At 39.4% G+C, this 18,544-nt stretch overlaps 1 protein-coding gene across 4 annotated transcripts in view; it reads left to right on the top strand.

Annotated features, from left to right (window-relative positions):
- The window catches only part of SCN5A (sodium voltage-gated channel alpha subunit 5), a 165,027-nt gene that overhangs the window by 86,703 nt on the left and 59,780 nt on the right, over positions 1–18,544 (top strand). For all 4 annotated transcript variants that reach the window (XM_026051896.1, XM_026051898.1, XM_026051897.1 and 1 more), the window contains exon 16: positions 9,246–9,716. In XM_026051896.1, coding sequence (XP_025907681.1) covers positions 9,246–9,716 — 471 coding nt within the window. The remainder of the gene's footprint in view (positions 1–9,245; positions 9,717–18,544) is intronic.

Here is an 18,544-nt window from a genome sequence, read left to right as displayed (position 1 = left end):
TGCCCTGATTATTTTGTCTTTTAATGACAAACATGTCCTTATTCAAGAGGGCCACTGGAAAGCTCTGTAAATAAAGGTTAATATCCTTGGAGGGGAATGTAACATTTATACTGCAGTTCTTATTTACAGATCTGACGTGTAATATAAATTAAGGATGGTACCCGGATTTTTTTGTTCATTGTGTGCCTTCTAATTACAAATACTGAGTTATAACTGATTGTTGGAAACCAAAAAGATTTAGGCAGTGTGGAGGAGGAGGTGTTACAAGCACAAGCCAAAACATTTCAGTCTTTGTTTTTTCTTTTCATTTTCAAACCACAGTAGCAGTCTGCATTCTCAGGATTTGCTCATTGTAGTGCTACCACCTAGCAGGTATTCTCATTTACTCAAGCATGGGTTTTAGCCCACTATAGTCCTACTTTTTACAAAAATGGAAGAAAGAAGGGCTGAGAGACAACTGCACAAAGAGCTGGGGAAGAGCAGTGTCTTACAGGGAAACATGCATCCACTAGAGGTTCAAGTGGACGTTCACATTGCTCAGGTTAATCTGGAGTCCTGCAAGAGTGTTCCCTTCCCTCTCCCTGCTCCCTTGTGTTTGTGTCCTGGATGCAGTTGTTCACCTCATCTGCTCTCTCAGCAGCGCCCAGCATTCTGGAAATGTGCATTTGTATTTCAGTTGCATCAGCTGAGAAGGCCACTAGACAAACAAGCGAGAATAGGCATGTCAGTAACGGTCATCATCAGGACAGGCAAAATCTGCAAAGCAGCAGGCTGAGTGTGTGCGGGGCTCCAGGGAGGAGGGGGAGTCACTGGAAAGCTACAGAAACCATGGCAAGAGCTGGGGGGACATTAGAGACTGGGGGTTGGGTTAGGGGGTGCACTGCTAGAGAGGGTTCAGAAGAAACCAGGAGGCCCAAGGGATGGCTAGAGGGAAGTGCAAGTGTCATTTGAGTCTCCACCATCAGTTTGGACATCTTATCAGGCAGGGCAAATTTTCTTTCTCAACTCACATGCACCTTTGCAGAAAAGGAGCCCAGAGTACATGAATAAGCACATTTTGGGACATACGCAAAATAGACTCCAAACAACTGTCATTGTGTTACCGTCCTTCTTGCTTCCACTGACATTCGCTTATGGCGCACAGCAAGAACATTTAACATGATACCGAAGAATCCAAACCTCACAGGAAGATATCTAAACCCAAGTGACTTTCCCAACTTCTCCCTTCGTATTATTTGTGCGAGGTACCCACATAGTCTGTAAGTTCCGGAGAAATTTTTGCTGTTATGTGCCTCATTTTCCACCCTCACTGCCCTGAGCATTTTAAGGGTTATAGACAGGATGTTTCAGCAGTTTCTGGGAAGCAGAGCACCCAGATAGCTGAAGTTTTTGATACAACATCTAGCTGGTCCACCCAAGGATTAAACATCTTTAAAAGCCATGTGTGGCCCAACAGGGTTTGGGGGTAACAGAAACACGTAGTATCACGTACTGAATCAAAAAGATAAACCCTGATACCAAACATCAGTCTAGTTTCTTTTGATGACCACTAGTGAGAGATGGAAAGTCTTGAGCCTACTGTAAATGAGTTTAGAGTCAAAGAAAATCCCCTTGCCTAAGACTCCAAGATTCTAAAAAAGTGTGAGATTTATCAGTACTCATGTAGACAACTATCATTTTATTGGGCAGATATATCCCACCCTACCGTGGTGGTGCTGAAAGTCTGGGGGAGATAAACTCAGAATATTTCTAGGGGACCATCAAATGGTGATGAGTTGGACTTTTGTTTCAAAAAAAGTCATTGTATAGTAAATTAAGTAGAGTACTTTCAAGACTGCTTGCTGAGAAATTGGGAGACCATCTCTCAAGAAAGTGATGGTGAGGGAAATGCACCCAGGAACAGATGAGACTTTCAAAACTACTCTCCTAAAAAGGAATCTTCTTTCTTCTGTCACTTCAGATTTATGAGTTTGTGCATCCTGCTGCAGGCTCAGTTGTTTCTTCTGAATAGCTGATTTTTGGCACTTGGGTGTCTAAACCTGAGTAAGCATGTTCTGTCCTGTACTATGGGACAAGTATTTTCCATCCTGTTTTCTGGGCATTATTTGTGTCCATGCTGAATGTTTCTAAGTATGACATCTTTTCTCTAGAGCATCCATAAAAAAGTAGCTCTTTTCAAATATAATAGCCTAAAATCTTAATTAAAGTAGCAGCACAGAAGAAAAGTGAGCTTTTACACCTGCTGTGGTTCAAAGGAAGCTTAAAACTAGAGTTTTTTTATCTGTGAAGTAAGCATTTCCAAAAGCAGAAGTCCAAACTATGTTGATGCACTAAACCAGTGGCCAGGCCCACTGGAAATCAGCCTTATGCTATTTGTACTACCTATATTTTCAAGTCAGAGATATTTCTTTAATAACACTGCTTAAGCATTGACAACATTATGTGAAGCACTGACAGGACAAAATAATTTTAACAGGAACTTGCATGTATATTATTTTATTATGATGTTGATGATTTGCCTGTCAAGATTTGTAGTCAGGGGACTGACCAGGAGTTGCATTTCCCATAAAAATATTGCTCACTGTGTATCAGCAGGATAAAAAACATGTATAAACTGAAGAAATATATGGAAATCATTTTGCCTATTTTTGTATTACATCTGTATTTGCTTAATAGTAATTTGTATTACATCTGTATTTGCTTAATAACAACCATTTTGTCAGTGGTTGAGTTCTCACTAATAGCTGGGTAGTTATTAAAAATCTAAAAGACATTGAGTCAAATTTAATTGGACAAGAGTGTGCAAAGGTAGGTACAAGTAAATGTGTCTCTTTTTATTAATGTCACCGTGTGAGTTGTCTGGATGTCATTGAAAGGGTAATGACAACAGAGATTTTCCTTGCATGCAGTCAGGCAAGGACAACTTTTTAATGTTAAGACAGATCAGCTGGTACAAATTTAATACATTATTCATTTCTTCTAAACAGCTTATGTTTTTTGTTAAAAAAATCTTAGTTAAAAAATATTGATTAGTTATTCTACCAAAAATAACAAGGGAGCTGTTAGTTCCAACAGTCATCTCATTAAAAGGGATATGTACAATAATAAGCTAATCATGACAGTCTTAACCTTCTTAGCAGTGTATGATATGTAAAAAGAAAGTGGAATCTACATTTTCCCTCTTGCGCTTACATGGCAACATGGTCTGTGGCTTCCCAAGGAAACAAGCTGAAGTGTTAATTTGGAAATGAAATGAATATGATGAGAATTTCCTGCCTCTGTGGGTCCCCTGAACCCTATTCAGGTAGAGCTCTCTCTCGCTTGATTGTTGTTGGATCTCCTGTCGCTTCCTCCTGTTCCCAAAAGTTCAGCTCGGCTCACTTTTAGCATGTTAAACTCCTCTAAATCCAATAAAATCACTGGCCCACATTTACAGATGAGACTCTCCAACAGATAAGGGCATATTCCATATGTTTGGTATTACTGTAAGCAGCATAAACCAGTGAAGAATCAGGCCTAGATTTTTTTCACCCTTCTTAACCATTTTGTTTCTTGACTGCTATAAAAGACTCTGCTGTTCTATTTCCTCATTTCTAGATTTCACGTGTTGTATTTTCCTCTTTCTACTTTGTTTGGACCATCCTTATCCAGATTCTTGTTCAGATTCATTCTCATATTTTGCCCTCTTTTGTCCATAGCTGATATCTATTTCTTTTTTTTTTCTTTAGTCATTCTTGTCCTTGATTATAATAATCACTTCTTTGACATTCTCACACATATCATAAGCTTCTTTGATTCCTGCTTGGAGCAAAACTCTTCTTCCAAACTTACTTTGGTTTTCCACCTCCCATGACATCTGCAAGCTCCATCTCATCACAACTCTTGATTTCACTCTTCCCAAAACACATTCAAATCTTAATGCTACGTCTCCATCTGCTTGAAATTGTTATAGGATTTTTCAGTAGAAAAGCAGAATGTTTTTTAATTGAGTTAACTTTTGTATGGAACTCTGCCTTCTGTGAATCAATGTCATATTTTACTGGCAAGTAAAGTACCTGCTGACTGACAAAATTTGGGGTTTAGATTGAAATACACTGTGAAAAAAGATGATATTTTCTATGTTGAATTTTCATGGTGATAGTAAAAAGGCACTTCCATTTGTCTCTGGACTTGAACATTTTTCAAACACATTTAATCTTAGTTTTTTCTCCCTCCTGTTTGATTGCTGCTTCTTTGCCACTGTAGGCTCCCTTCTCTGGGCAAACCTGAGAAATGACTTAGAAAGTAACTTTGTAAAGGAATGATGTTCCATTTCATTAATTTAAGTAAACAAATATGTATTATATGTGTTTATAAAAATATTTCTTATCTCCTTGATTTAATTTTGTAGGATCTGGTCCTGATCCTGCCTGCATACTTATTTTACTTTGATATAGTATATTAGCTGCAGGGAAGTCATTCCTCATTGTAGCCATTAACACTTTTTTTTTTTTTTTGCTGTTATCTTACTACCATCTTTTTTTCCTTCTTTCTTTTTGATTCTCCCCAACTTTCTTTTCTCATAGACAGGACTGTTTGTGCTGATGACTTCTGCTATGTATGAATGAGAAGTACCTCGTTCTGTTAAGCTCCAGATTGTGGTCCAACCTGTCAGATTGGCAGCGAGAGTAATGTTTGCATAGTCCTGTTGCCTGTCTGCCACTCCTAAATGGATGTACCCATGTTAAGTCTGATATAGTCATGTACAGTCCAGCTTCACATCTCCCCTGAAAATAGAGAGAGATGAGTGACAGTTTAAAAATGACCTCAGGGAAACTCTGATGTGACACAGAGGTGCTGTGAAGTGTTATTAATGAGCCTAATCTACCCATCCATTACTGAAGCAGATTTACTTTTATGTAAAGTGGCGAGAACAGCGCTGAGGAATCCAGTCCATTAATTATACATACTCTCTTAAACTGCAAGAAGTAGGGTGACCGTTCCCTCCATACATGCAAACACCATCACATATGGGTGAGCACAGCTGCCATCTAGCATTACTGCTCTGCCTTGTATAGTTTAAGCACAAACGGGTACAAAAGAGGCAGCTGAAACTGCAGGGAAATGTGGTGTCAATACCCCTAGTGGAGAGCAGTCAGCAAAACTCCCTTCTCTATGGTAAATATGCAGAAACACTAATGGGCTGTGGGGGTGGCATTCATCTCACCTGACTTCCAATGCCTACAGCGCAGGTAAGTACAGCTGCAGCAGCCACTCTCCCTATTCCTCATCGTCAACACAGACACAAGACACTTTTGCTGCTTTGTTTCATCTTGCATGTTGGAACCATCTGTTTTACAGAATCACCACAATATTGAAGTGGGCAGAGAATCACAATGTCATTGAGGTGGGAAGGGACCTCTGGAGATCATCTAGTCCAATCCCCCTGCACAAATAGGGTCACCCAGAGCACATTGCACAGGATTGTGTCCAAGTAGATTGGATGTAGGATGGGATGGGATGTACTGGGTTCAGGCACCTCTGACTATAATTCTTATATTTAGCCTGAGAACCCTAGATACCTTCTCTTAGTAGATGACTCCCCTAAAGCCTTGACACAGGACTGTGCTTTTCAAGCATGAGCTCTGCTAGGGCTGTTCCATAGCTGCTGGGAAATTCACATGGTAGCTATCAAGCCAGGGGATAAAAACAAGTCTTGTTCTCTTCTTTCCTAAGGAAATGGAAATGATTCATATGAAACTACTAGTGACAGACAGTTTTATGGCTGCATATAAGAGAGAATTATTCCAGTAATATTAGCTCCATTTTTCTTTCCCCTATAAAGCATCTGCTGTCATTACCATCACATAGTAGTTTAGAGATCTTGTATGGAGAATGGACTGAATTTAGCCCATTGTTTTCATTAAATTTCAATTTCTTATATTTAAAGAAATAAACCTGCCATTTCCCCAAGCAGGTTAACATGGAGTTGGTTACAAAAAGTTCTTGTTTTTACAGAACGATTATATGGTACCTCATAAGAATCTCCTCCACAACTGCCAACTTGCCGTGTAGGATCAAACACAATTCTCTAGAAAATTCATATGGCTACAAGCCAGGAAATCCACACTCACGTTTTCACATGTTTTCCTAGCTGACCTTGGGTAGAAAACACAAAGAAGAACCATCCTTCTGAAGAACCAACCTGTGTTCTCTCCATCCTGCCCTGGGCCACAAGGATGACCTCATGCTGTACTTGGGGTATCATGATCATGATTTCAACAGCAAGATCCTAAAATGCTGTGAACCTCAGATTATGAGTTGACTACAGGATAAAGAGAAACTGGGCTGGGAGGATATAAGCCTCTTATCTAGGCACAAATAGCTGAAATAATAGAAAAGGGAATACAGAAAATAACTGATCATGTAAATTGCTTTTTGCAGAAGTACTCTCTCGGTAAACTTTGCCCTAAGATGAAAATATACAAAAGATAGGAAAATGTACTTCCAAAGAAAGAAATAATCATCTAGTAACAGAGAGATGGACTAGATGACCTATTACTGCTGTTCTCTGGCTTTAACTTAGATCTCTTATTTCTTTGATATATTGAAAGTACCTTCATGAACAGTTTTTCTTTGCTATTTCCTAGATTTTGATACAATAAATGAAATAAAATAATTGTTATATTGTATTAAGTTTACTAGAAGCCATCAAGGTCTCCAGAGAGGAAACCGCATCTTTTTTCACTCCTTCTGGGTGAAGGGCAGTGCAGCTCTCCACTGCCATCAGAAACAAAGAGAATGGAAGAAAATAAGTTACTTTCACTGGTCAGAGTGTCATGAGGAGCTTCTTGCTACACTGGCTGGGTTTGGCAAGTCATGTTAGTTATTTGCTCTGAAGCCATAACTGCCCTAACTTTAACTACGGAATACCTAAATCAAGACCCAAGCGAGCCTGTGCTTCAGTAGATAACTCCAGAGCATGGTTCAGACCTTCCAAATCTCCAGGGATGCCAGATTGTCTCCATGATTTATAAAAACATCTTAGGAAAACTTCTCCAACTTGAGCTCCTCAGAGAGGCATCTAAAATTAGGCTGGATGAGCCTAACTCTTTGCTCCTTGCTCTCTCTTTGCTAAATAATTATGTAATGACAGTCACTAGCTTTGGAAAGGCATTAAAAGTGAAAAGGCCTATGAAATCATGATGTATTATCATTGGGGTTTCATTATGCTGTAGGTGCTGGAGTTTATTTGAGGAAATCAGTTATTCGGGTCCTAACCTCAAAGCCTCAAAGAGGACCTGCTTGTGGAGACTGGATACTCAGGGCCACTAGCAAACAGGCTTTTTATTTATTTATTTTCTTTTTTTTTTTTGAGGAGATACATATCAACATGCAAATGTACCATTGCTTTTGAAAACTGAATTAGTCTCTAGTTTGCTTTTACTTCAACTGAAAGCATTCCTTTAGTATCCAGGAGGACTAGATATTATTAGCAACTTCTTACGGGAAATGTGGTATGTCATGGGCCACGTATATATTTTTCTGGAAAAGACAGTGAAACTGAAGGGAATAAGTAAACAAAAGGTGCTTATACGGCAGTTCACTCTGAACACCCAGCTATACGTATCTGAAGTTATCTACTCATAAAGGAAGGAGGGAATGATATATGAGATTTATTTTTGGCTAAAAGCATGAAGTGCAAATCGCTCTTTGTGTAAAACGTCAGCTGTGTTTCTGCAAAGCAAAACAACATTGCTTGATAATCCATGGTAAATAACGACACAAAGAATGCTACCGCCTGTAATATACACCTGCAAGGTGTTGGGATGAACCCATGCAATTACTGTTTTACATCTCAACCAATATATGGAAAATCAAAATAAAGCGTTTCAAACAAATCATTCTGCAAATAGAAGATTTCGTGGACTACAGGCTGAAATTTAACATCAGATATGAAAATCTGAGTGTCTACATGTAGGTATTCTTGAGTGAGAAAGACATCAGAGCTGCTGTTACTGTCCATGGAGATAGAAGGCTGTATTAGTGTTTCCTGTTGTCACTGCAGACCTTGCAGGTTGTCCTGCCCGGCTTCCTGCTAGGCTCAGGTTTCAGATAAATGTAAAAAGTGTGTCATACATGCTGGTCATAGCAGGATACAGCAGGTGTATTTGGTCTGTTTGTGTCGGGGTGTTGCAGGGGCAGCACATTCTGTGGCTCTTAGAGAACATTGGCATCCGCAAGGCTACCAACCATTTTCATTTATAATTGTGGTGACTGCAATCAGCCCTTCGTGGAACAGGATCAACAAGATGCTTCAGATAAAGCACTACTGGTGTGATCAAGACCAGGTCAGGGAAGTCTGCAAAATTTCAACTCATGTATCTTGAATACATGAAAGAAAAGGGGGAGAGAGTACACCAATAAAACTTTTAGCTGATATTGGTTTAAGTAATCTCTGTCCAATCACAGTCTTCCCAGGCATCCATCTCTCATTTCTTGTCCTTGTGAGGCCAGCATAAAATCTACAGTTCAGTCCTTCTCAGATCGGACAGTTATAGTGTCTTACACACAGCAACTGGAGATCAGTTTAGAAATTGTCCGACCTTCTAGGTGTTTATTCACAGGTTCTGCAAACCACAGACATATTTAAGTCACAGCTAACCATGAAAACACATTCAAATATTTATAAAGGTTTCTGAATATGCTACTAGTGTCCTGTGTAGGCATGTCATCCTAGACTGTGAAATATAAATAACAATATTCATATTGAGTAAAAAACAAAAGGGCACCTGAATACATCATTTCTAGAGTGTGTTTTTTTTTTTTTTTTAACATGTAAGCAGTACCATTCTCGATGTCTCAATATACACATTGAAATTAATGATTTTCTCCAAAATGGAATAATAGTTATGGCAGGAAATTCATTATATTAGCACTTAGGAGAATTCTAACAATGCATATACTTTGCATCTTCCAAAGAAGATGTTATCCCCTGTTCTGTTTCTGAGCTTAACATTTTGGTTTGCATGCTTCAAGGAGCTGCAGGGAAAGGGAAAGTCAGGATGTGTTACTGTCCATGCTGAATTTCTGCCCATATGAAATTAATGTGCTTGTAAAAGATAGTACCACAAATGCTGGTGCTGTTACATAGGCACAGGTGAGATTAGACTCAGCTACTCTTGATTCCAAGACCAAACAACGAAACATTTGTTCTCCAAATTACGCTAATTTCTTAAATTCTTCTTATTTTTTATTCATTTCAGGTGCTCAACCTCTTCCTTGCCTTGCTGCTAAGCTCTTTCAGTGCTGACAACCTCTCAGCACCTGATGAGGATGGAGAGATGAACAACCTACAGCTTGCTTTTGCACGGATCAACAGGGGACTTCAATATGTGAAGCACACAACATGGGATTTTTGCTGCAACCTCCTCCGGCATCCCAAAACAACAGCTGAAAAGAAGGCAATGATGAAACTTGCTGCCCAGAATACGGGTGCTCTCAACAACTGTGTGAACAGCCACACAACTACCGAGCTTGGCAAAGACAAGGAGAGTTACAAGGAGAACCACACTGAGGATGGCATGAATAAAAACGTGGAGAAGCACCTAGGAATTATGGACAACGATGATTTTATGACCAATCCTGACCTGTCCATTTGTGTTCCTATTGCTGTGGGAGAGTCTGATATTGAGGAGGAAGATGAGGAGCAGAGCACATATACAGAAATGGAGCAGGTAGGCAACTAAAACATTTGCTAGCCATAATGTAACTAGAGAGGGGCTGTTATTCCCACCCTTGCTCTGGATCCACAGCTCATGAAACAAATGCCCTACGGCCTAATCTGTCTTTGATATGCTGCTAACTTCGCAAGTTACACATGCATATCAAAGAGCAATGTTTGTTCTCTAACAAGAGGCATTCCCTTTCTCTGTAGTCTTTGTTTTTGTCTAGATTAATTCATCTAACAAGAGCAACTGAATCCTTCCTCACACCGGAGCCTGTTTTTTTCTTTCAGCTGAATCATGGGCATATTACTGAGTGAATCTTAGACATTCTGACTATTGCAGGGTGTTTTATCATAACAGACAGTAGCTTGGTTTGGGTCCAGTAGTGGGGTTCCAGGGCTAGGTAGCTCCCTTGGAAATTGGATCAAGGAGGATGCTGGTATGGCAGTTTGCCAGAGAAAGTGAAGAGAGGATATGGAATCATATGTACTTGAACAGGAAAAATAGCTGAGTGTGTGTTTTGGGCTGACATTTTGGATTTGCTTATTCCCCACAGTCCTCAGTAGGAATGGCAGAAAAAATCAGGGGTTTGAAATGTTGATGTTAAACAGAGAAGAAAAGCCTTCATGAGACTGCTCTTCCTTCTCTCTTGTGCCCCCATTTCCCATTCTACCAGCTTTAACTATTGGTACCATGTATTGTGGGTTTTTTAAGTTACTTCCCAGCCCTTCAGCCTTGACCCTCCATCTCTAGGTTAAATGGAGACAAATCTGTCCTTACAGGAGATTTCCCCTGAAAATCAATCAATCAAATCAATTAATCAATCAGAGCAGCCAGAGGAATGTCCTATACCTGGAAGGCAGCCACAGATCAGCTGATAAATGTTAATCTCTGCTGCAAAGGGTTGGGATACACTGTCATCAAGTCCCACTATCCAAATAGACATCAAGATAACAAAAAAAAAAAGTCTGAAAATTCTGATAAATATTTTTATCTAAATGATTTGTGTGTTCATGTGGGTGAGATGGGGGAAAATCACCAAGCTGAATGTGGCTGAGTTCAATTTTGCCTTTCTGTGGGTTGGATGTGTTCATAGTGATAAAACCTCCATGAGATCCTGTCCACTGGTGTCCTGTTCCATCTAAACAGAGAATAAGAATATGTAAAACCATTTTGTGATAGTTGCTAACAAAAATTGACTTCTAGGGATAACATCTGTTTTCTCTTTGAAGTCTTTTTCTATTTCCAGCCTTGTATTAGTTAAATCTACAGGCAGAGTACACTTGAAAAATGAAGTATGAATATAGCAGATGGCTTTCTTAACATTAACTGGTCAACCAGTGCTGACTGGCAGAAATGTGTATGATTCTGGGGATCAAAGTTATTGCTTTTCAGCTTGCTGAAATGTGGGTCACATTAGAAAAAAATCTTTTTTCCCCCCCTATGCTTAATGTATAGGAAAAACCTTGTGGATTTGCCTAAAATAAAGAAGCATGTGTGGAGGTGGGGGGCGGTGAGTGCATGGTATCATCATATTCAACCTTCCTAAAGACAAATTAGAAGTGTTCTGAGTTGTAGCATGGAACATGGAAAGTTTTGAAGTTTACAGCTTACGGTGTCTTGAAAAACCCTAAACTGTGACGTTCTAATTAAATGTACAGTGTTTACTTGTAGTTACTGGCATATGTGTTAGCAAAAGGGAAAGATTATTTTATGTCATAGAGGAAGAAAATACTCACCTCTAGTGAGATCTATTAGAGTTGTGAGATAAAAAAAAAAATGATAAAAAGATTGACACATTAATAAGATAAAATATTCAGAACAAAATTAAATCTGAAATCTGAAAATGTTAAGAACATTTCTTCAAAATGTTCCAATAGTGTTGAAGCGTTACTATATGTAATATAAAAATAAAGGATTAAGAATAGAACAGAAAAGGAAAGAAACAAAGTCAGATAGCAGAATCAAAAACAAATACTCAGTTTTCCCAATGCATCTTTTAAAGAAATTTCTGATAAACATGACCATTATCAGATTACCTCCAAAGTTTGCATTGCAGTAACATAATATTTTTCCAGTGACATTTTTTTCAGGACTCTCAGTGCTAAGAAGCATGATTAAAAGAGGTGTAACATGGTTCAGAAGCACACAGGGAAATCAAATGCAGCTCATAGCTAGCACATGCATTAAATAACAGGAAAGTAGTTGAGGAATAAATTAATTAACTTTGTCACTAGTGTTTACCGAGCTTTGACAAACAGCTGTTGCAAGTCACTACTCTTCCTTTTTCCATAGTCCCAATCAAGTTTTCAACTGTTTTCTGAGGCCCTTGGGGTGTACTGCTGAAAAGATACAAACAAGAAGCAAGTTCATATATCCAGAAAAAAAATATGAAGTTTCTAGTGGGGAAAATATGTGCATGCAAGAGGGTGCAAAAGAAATGAATCAAAAAGCATTGACAAAATTAAAAAGGAAAAAAGGAAAAAAAAAAAGCACAACAGCAGAAATGATGATTCTGTGACGAGATTTACTTTCTTGATAAATCCTAATAAATTTGCTTTGTTGTAAACAGCTCAGTAAGGTGAATGGCCCTGAGAAAACAGATCCTGAGTGGTTCAAGCTCTGTGATTTATAATCATGCCATTCTAGACACACGTGCTCTCTGCACTCACAAACACCCCTCTTGGTAAGCACAGAGGTTGCTACAAAGGAGGTTATGTCACGTGGAGTTCAGTATTAAATGCCAGTTCACTGAATATTAACTTTGGGTCATTGCACTGTGCTAACCTATGCATCAAAGGCAGCCTTGTGGGACAGCGAGGAATAAATTTTCCTGCTCGCTCTTCAGAGCTCTAATTCTGTGACACCCTGACTCTCCACCAGTCCTTCCTCCTTCACTCCAGGGTTACTGCAATAACCGTGGCAGCATGCGGAGGAAGAACAAGGGAAACGAGCAAAATTTACATGATTGCAGTGAAAGGGCACAATTATGGTGAAGTATCTTTCAGTGTACAGGGCATCATACATAAATGAAACAAGAAGTACCAAGGGTACTTTAAACATTCAAATCTATTCTAACTTTCCCCTAATTATAATCCATATTTTTACATATTTACATATTTTAGCATGTGCAGAGAGAATCTGTATGTATATTTACTTCTCAGGAGAAGAAATTGTGTTGGGCTTCAGTTGTTAGCTGACCTGGAATTTAGCAGACATTGGACAATATTGCAAAACCTGCCTTCCTCCTCACGCATATAGGCCTGTGCAACTGCATGCAGAAAGAGGTAAAAAAGAAACTCCTGCATAATGTCCATGACAGAGAAACTCGTGGTTCTGCAGATTCTCTTGATTCCTATGGGATTTATAGCACTGGACTCCGTTGTTCGCTGCAGAGTCACTAGAGATATTCTTTAGAGCAGGGAACATGTTTTTCCTGGAGCTCAAAGACCAATGTAAGGTATTAAAGTATTTTCTCTGCGTATCAAACGTGTTCAGACTATACTGTGAAGCCATTTGATTAACCCTAATCCTATGCAATGCATAGGATTTGATATATTTAACTCTGCTCTTCTATCAGCTGAAAGACCCTGGACCATGTTCTGTTCATCAGGTGCTCATGTCAATCCAGACTGAGCCATCTGAAAGGCTGAAAGGAAGATGGCCTCAGGCAGAACTGCAAAACTGTTGATACCAAGGGGGTATTTTAGGGTGATGATCAGTTCAGCTTACTGTTCCTGTACCAAGACTGAGCTCTTCTGGAAAAGTCACAAAACTGCTCTTATAGTTAAGAGGAGTGGAGCCCACAATGTAATGCACAATGTAATTCTTATTACATGGCATTCATCAGCATAACAGAAATTTCTAAGTTTAAATTTCAGCTGCTGTTTCTATTATCAAAGCCTGCGCTGGCAACAAACATCTTCCTGAAAGCTACTAATTTGTGGCACTGTCATTGAGAGAGTTTTGAAGGAGCAAGCAATCCCGAGCACTTCTTATTCTCCTTTTATTACTGAGACATGAATGAGATGCTCCACCAGTTAGGAGACATGTGCCTGTAGCCCACACACATTGGCAAAAGGAACAAAAAAATGCTGAACAATAGAAGTTGTGCAAGTGTAGATGTAAGAAGCTGGATGAAGAGTAAGACTTAGACCTAGCAAAAGACATAGAAAAGGACCATCTTGATCTTAATTTGTCTTTATTATCTGCTGTGCTTGTAGGTGCCTAGTATTACATCATTTTTGCTTAAGTCTTTATGAGACTAACCACCCTCCTTGCCCATGTGGGTATTTTCTCCCTGCCAGTCCACAAGGAAGAGATTTCTTCCACATCTGTGATCTTAAGTTTGTCTTGAAAATAACAGCAAGAGTAATCACTGCTTTATCATCTATCCAGCCATATTTCAGAAACACTTGGTGTCCAAATATCTTGTGTTTTCCAAGTGCCTTTGAGATGCAGAATTCCAGAAACAGATTGTTCTAGCAGGAAAACAAACCCCAAAAAACTCAGCACAACCACAGCAGCTCTCTGCATCTTTTCAAGGAGGTTCTCTTTTTTTTTCAAGAAGTTTTCCTTTTGCCTTTTTAGATGATTAAACACTGGGTAATTTTTTGAGCCTCGTAGTGTGTTTCTAATTTCTTATAAAGATGATCTTTCATATGTGACATCAAATTTCAGTTCTATGAAGAAGGATAGACCAGATTGTGGAGACAATCAGGCGATGGGACAATTCAGTGTGCGAAGCTCTATTTGCTTGTCTTACTGGATCCTGACAGAACTTTCCTGCAAAAAAAATACACTGAAAGTTTCAGAGATCAGAGTGTTTCTTAGCATTTACATTAGCAGTGTAAGAGTGTTTCTTACATTGTGTACACAGGTATAAAACTTAAATCTTTAAAATTCCTGCTTTACTTTCGCTTAACCTTCAAGTGTCCACAGCTATAGCCAAGAAGCACGTGTGCCTTTTTCACTGCTCTGTTTGTTACTTTGTGCTTCAGAGAAATCCCATTATAGACTGCAGTGAGGTTCCAGATGAGTAATGCCGGGCTGACGTCCTGAATCAGTCCCCATAGGACATGAATTTATACCACTGAACTGCATCCTCTTCCTATTACATCAGGCCTCAAAGCATCCAGGTCTTCCTGTGTGACATTTAGATCCTCTTCTGTGTTGATGACACAGGAGTGTCATCACCTGAGTGTATCTCAGGTTCCTACAGTTGATGAATGTTTTTAGCATAACTTAAAGAAAGGCTCTGAAATTGTCTTCTGTTCAAATTAACCCAATGGGGATGCTGTTGTTCCTCCTCCTTCTCAAATTTAATTGAAACAAATAAAAAATTGTCCAAGACATGTCCTGCCTTGGACAAGCTACCACCATTACCTTGATTGATCTATAGCACGCTGCCAAGAAGAAAAACCACCCATGGTGGCTGGTGGCTCTTGGCTGCAGTGGTCTGAAGGACGTGCCACGTTCACAGTGTCACTTCTGTAGTGACAAAGGCAGCAGGGCTGCCGTGTTCCTCTGCAATGACACCTTCCCGCTTCAACGTACAGCGCCGTGCCAAGCCAGCAGCGCCTGCCTGCTCGTCTCCAGAAGATGCCGTTATGGATTTGTTACGATGGAGTGGCTAATTGGGTCACATGGGGAGTGCGGGCTGCCTGCTGCGGTGGCGGAACACGATGCAGCTCCTCGCATGTTGCCTTGCACCAGGCACAGGCACCACTGGAGCGCTGCCCTCTCCTGTCGCCGCATCCGGATCCCAGCTGCTGCCCTGGCTGATCTGTGTCCTCCTGGGTCTGCAAAGCAGCAGGGGGTCGTCCTCGTGTCCCACCTGCACAGCTGCACCATCCCCACGTGCTCTTCCTGGAGCAGCATCTCTGCTGGGATTTTGGAAAGGGATGAGCCTGGACCCACACAGGGAGCCCAGGATGTTGTACACCCACCAATATATTCATTGCCCTGTGAAGCTCCTTTAATTCTCACTCATGTTCATATTTTGTGCTGATCATCAGTTCTCCTCTCTCTGTTCAAGTCCACCAAATACAATAATCTAGGGAAAAGAGTTTTCTGACTTCCAGATGAGTAACTGACTCCATGTGTCTCTATTCACTGGGACAGTTCTTATATTGCCCTAAATTCTAATGAAACCCCAAGTTTTTCTTCTCTTTTTTTACCCATATGTGCTTTATGATGACTCATTTAGTTTCATTTAAGGATTTTTTTTTGTCATTTCCAAAATCATTATCAGATAAGATCAGAAAGGCCCATTTAGATCATCAAGTGTTAGACTTCTCATAACATAGAGTCAAAATACTCAGCCAATAATTTCTGCACAGTGCCTATACATTTTGTTTTAACAAAGAACTGCAATTTGTTTAGTGATATGTAACTGGTAAAATATAGAAAAATAATTAAATGTCTCAGGTAACAGAGAGTTCACTGTGTGCATCTGGATACACATCTGGTTCCTTTTTGTTTAGTGAGAATGTTATTGTTAATTTCTGTACATTGCAGATTCATTCCTAAAACTGAAGTAACTCTGCAAAAGTCAATGGAATTATTCCTGGTTGACATAAGTATAGCTAAAATTATTGAAAATTACTCTTGAAATCCCAGGGCATAAAGATTTTAATACAAAATTATTTGTGAAAATGTCTCATGTCTCTAATTATTCTAATGTCTATAAATCAGAGATAGCATGAAGCTTATTTGACAGGATGCATTAATTTCAGCCTTTTACTGCAGGAAATACACCTTATTGTCAGGAAGTGTAATACCATTTCAAGCAATATTTATATTCCTGTTGTTTTCTGTTCCAGTGTGTGCAACATATTCTCTTTTAGTGCAACTAGATGAAATACCTCTGCAGACAGTTGATTATTCCCCAGTTTTTACTGTCAGGAAAGTAAGCCATGTGCACACATGCATGCAGCACGTAGTAAATCTTGCAACATTCCAGCTGATGGCTTTATTTGGACCAATATTTTTCTGATCATTGAGTAAGATGATTTTTTCATTATTATTATATGTTGTACAGGCAGATGCATAGCTTGCCTGGATTTCTCCCTTTTCAAATTGCATGTTTTGCTTTGCATTTCTTAAAAACAGCATAGGCCTCAATTATGGGCTAATTATTTTTAGCGGTAAAATATAGCATTTCTGCATTTATCATGTCAGAAAGAATAGCAGCAAGACCATTAGAATAAAAGAACTGTTAAACACGCTGGCAGATTGAAACCAAACACATATTCGCCTTTGCTTTTATATATATAAGGGCATTTGTATTTATTTTGCTTCAGTGTGATGTGGCAGAACTAGAAGACTCAAAGTCAGATCTCTGCTGACATGAGTAGAGCAGTCGTGCTGCTAGCAAAGGTTTTAGGGTGCTCATTCAGGACACAGCACCAGGGAAATATATTTCTCCTCAGCATAATGCCTAGGGTCCAGGAAACCCAGGGAGCAACAGAGGAAAGAAAGAGAGAGAGAGGGAAAAAAAAAGTCTGGCATTGAAAGAACTGATATGAGGCATAGCGGACTTGACAACATGCATTTGGACAAGTGCCCAGACCTTGGACTAGATGTCAGTCACAGTCTACTGGGTGCCATTTCCCAGTATCTGTATCCCTCCCCGGAGCAAAACACTGCTCAGAAATGAGCATTTCTCACTGTTTCTTCCTTTGGTAAAGAAAATGCCGATGTTTAACATTTTGGACAAAATGAATTACAGACAGTTGCCAAACAGCTCCTAAGCCAAGTGAGACAGTGAGGACAGTGGAAATTGCTCCCCTTGATTGGAGTCCAAATGAACGCTGTTTAAAATAGTGGTACCTTAAAGCCAGTCACTTATTTTTCTTTCCACTATTGAGTGCAATGATATGAGACTTCCTTAGTGATCAAAATGTTAATGTCTTATTTGGGTGAAAAGATCTGTGGTTCTTTCATGCACCCTCTCAATGCACTCTGCACTTCGAGGCAAACTTCCAAAATTTTAACTTCCATCAGAGGAATTCCTTTGCTTGAATTCTCCGCATTGTACGATGGAGAGATCCCAATTACCAAAAGAAACATGAAGCAGAGTGTGATTAAACTTCAAAATGCAATTTAGCAGAAGGTATTAGTATGAACTCTGAACAATGAACACTTACGACAGACTTTCACTGCCTATTTAAACCTTTTGAATTGATAACGGGCTAAATTAACTTTGTCAGTACCTCTTTTTGCCAAGTTCTCCCACTTAGACTAATTTTAAAACCAAATCCTTCAAATAATGATTCTGTGCTTCATTATGGGTTATTGCCCAGTGTGGGAAAAAGATCTTCAACCAGCCAGGACGAAGCTGTTGGCATTAATGCACTCTGCTTCTCCACAGCCAGAGCTCAATTTCTTAAAATGCTCTGGATTAATCAGAAGTGGTGCACAGCTAAACTGTTGTTCCCTTTCTCGAGGAAAGATGTTTGGCAAAGTATTGAGAATTTGTGCAGAGACCAGCAGTTAGTGACTGCAATGATGTTTATCCAGGGAAGTTTTAGTTCACTTTTAATCAAAATAAAAAATAATGAGATACTGCTATTGGAGCACTTTTTGCTATTAACACCTTCTGCTCAGCAATGACAGCTTTTGGCCAGCTTTAGCCATTCTGGAGTTTAAGGGACAAATTCTAGCTTCTTTATTTAGCTAAATACTAACAGCTAAGACACATTATCTTTTAGAACAAATACTGCCCTTTGTTCCCAAATATCCTATGACTTTCAAGGAAAAAAAAATCTTAGGTCCATAGATTCCGCAGGGCAAGTTCTGTATTTAGCTACATAGGTGTAAGTTCAGACCAATAA

This window comes from Nothoprocta perdicaria, unplaced genomic scaffold, assembly GCF_003342845.1.
Source record: "Nothoprocta perdicaria isolate Ctin4 unplaced genomic scaffold, notPer1 scaffold_80, whole genome shotgun sequence".
Classification (NCBI taxonomy): domain Eukaryota; kingdom Metazoa; phylum Chordata; class Aves; order Tinamiformes; family Tinamidae; genus Nothoprocta; species Nothoprocta perdicaria.
Note: the sequence above shows the minus strand (reverse complement) of the source record. Positions and strands in the feature narration are given on the sequence as shown.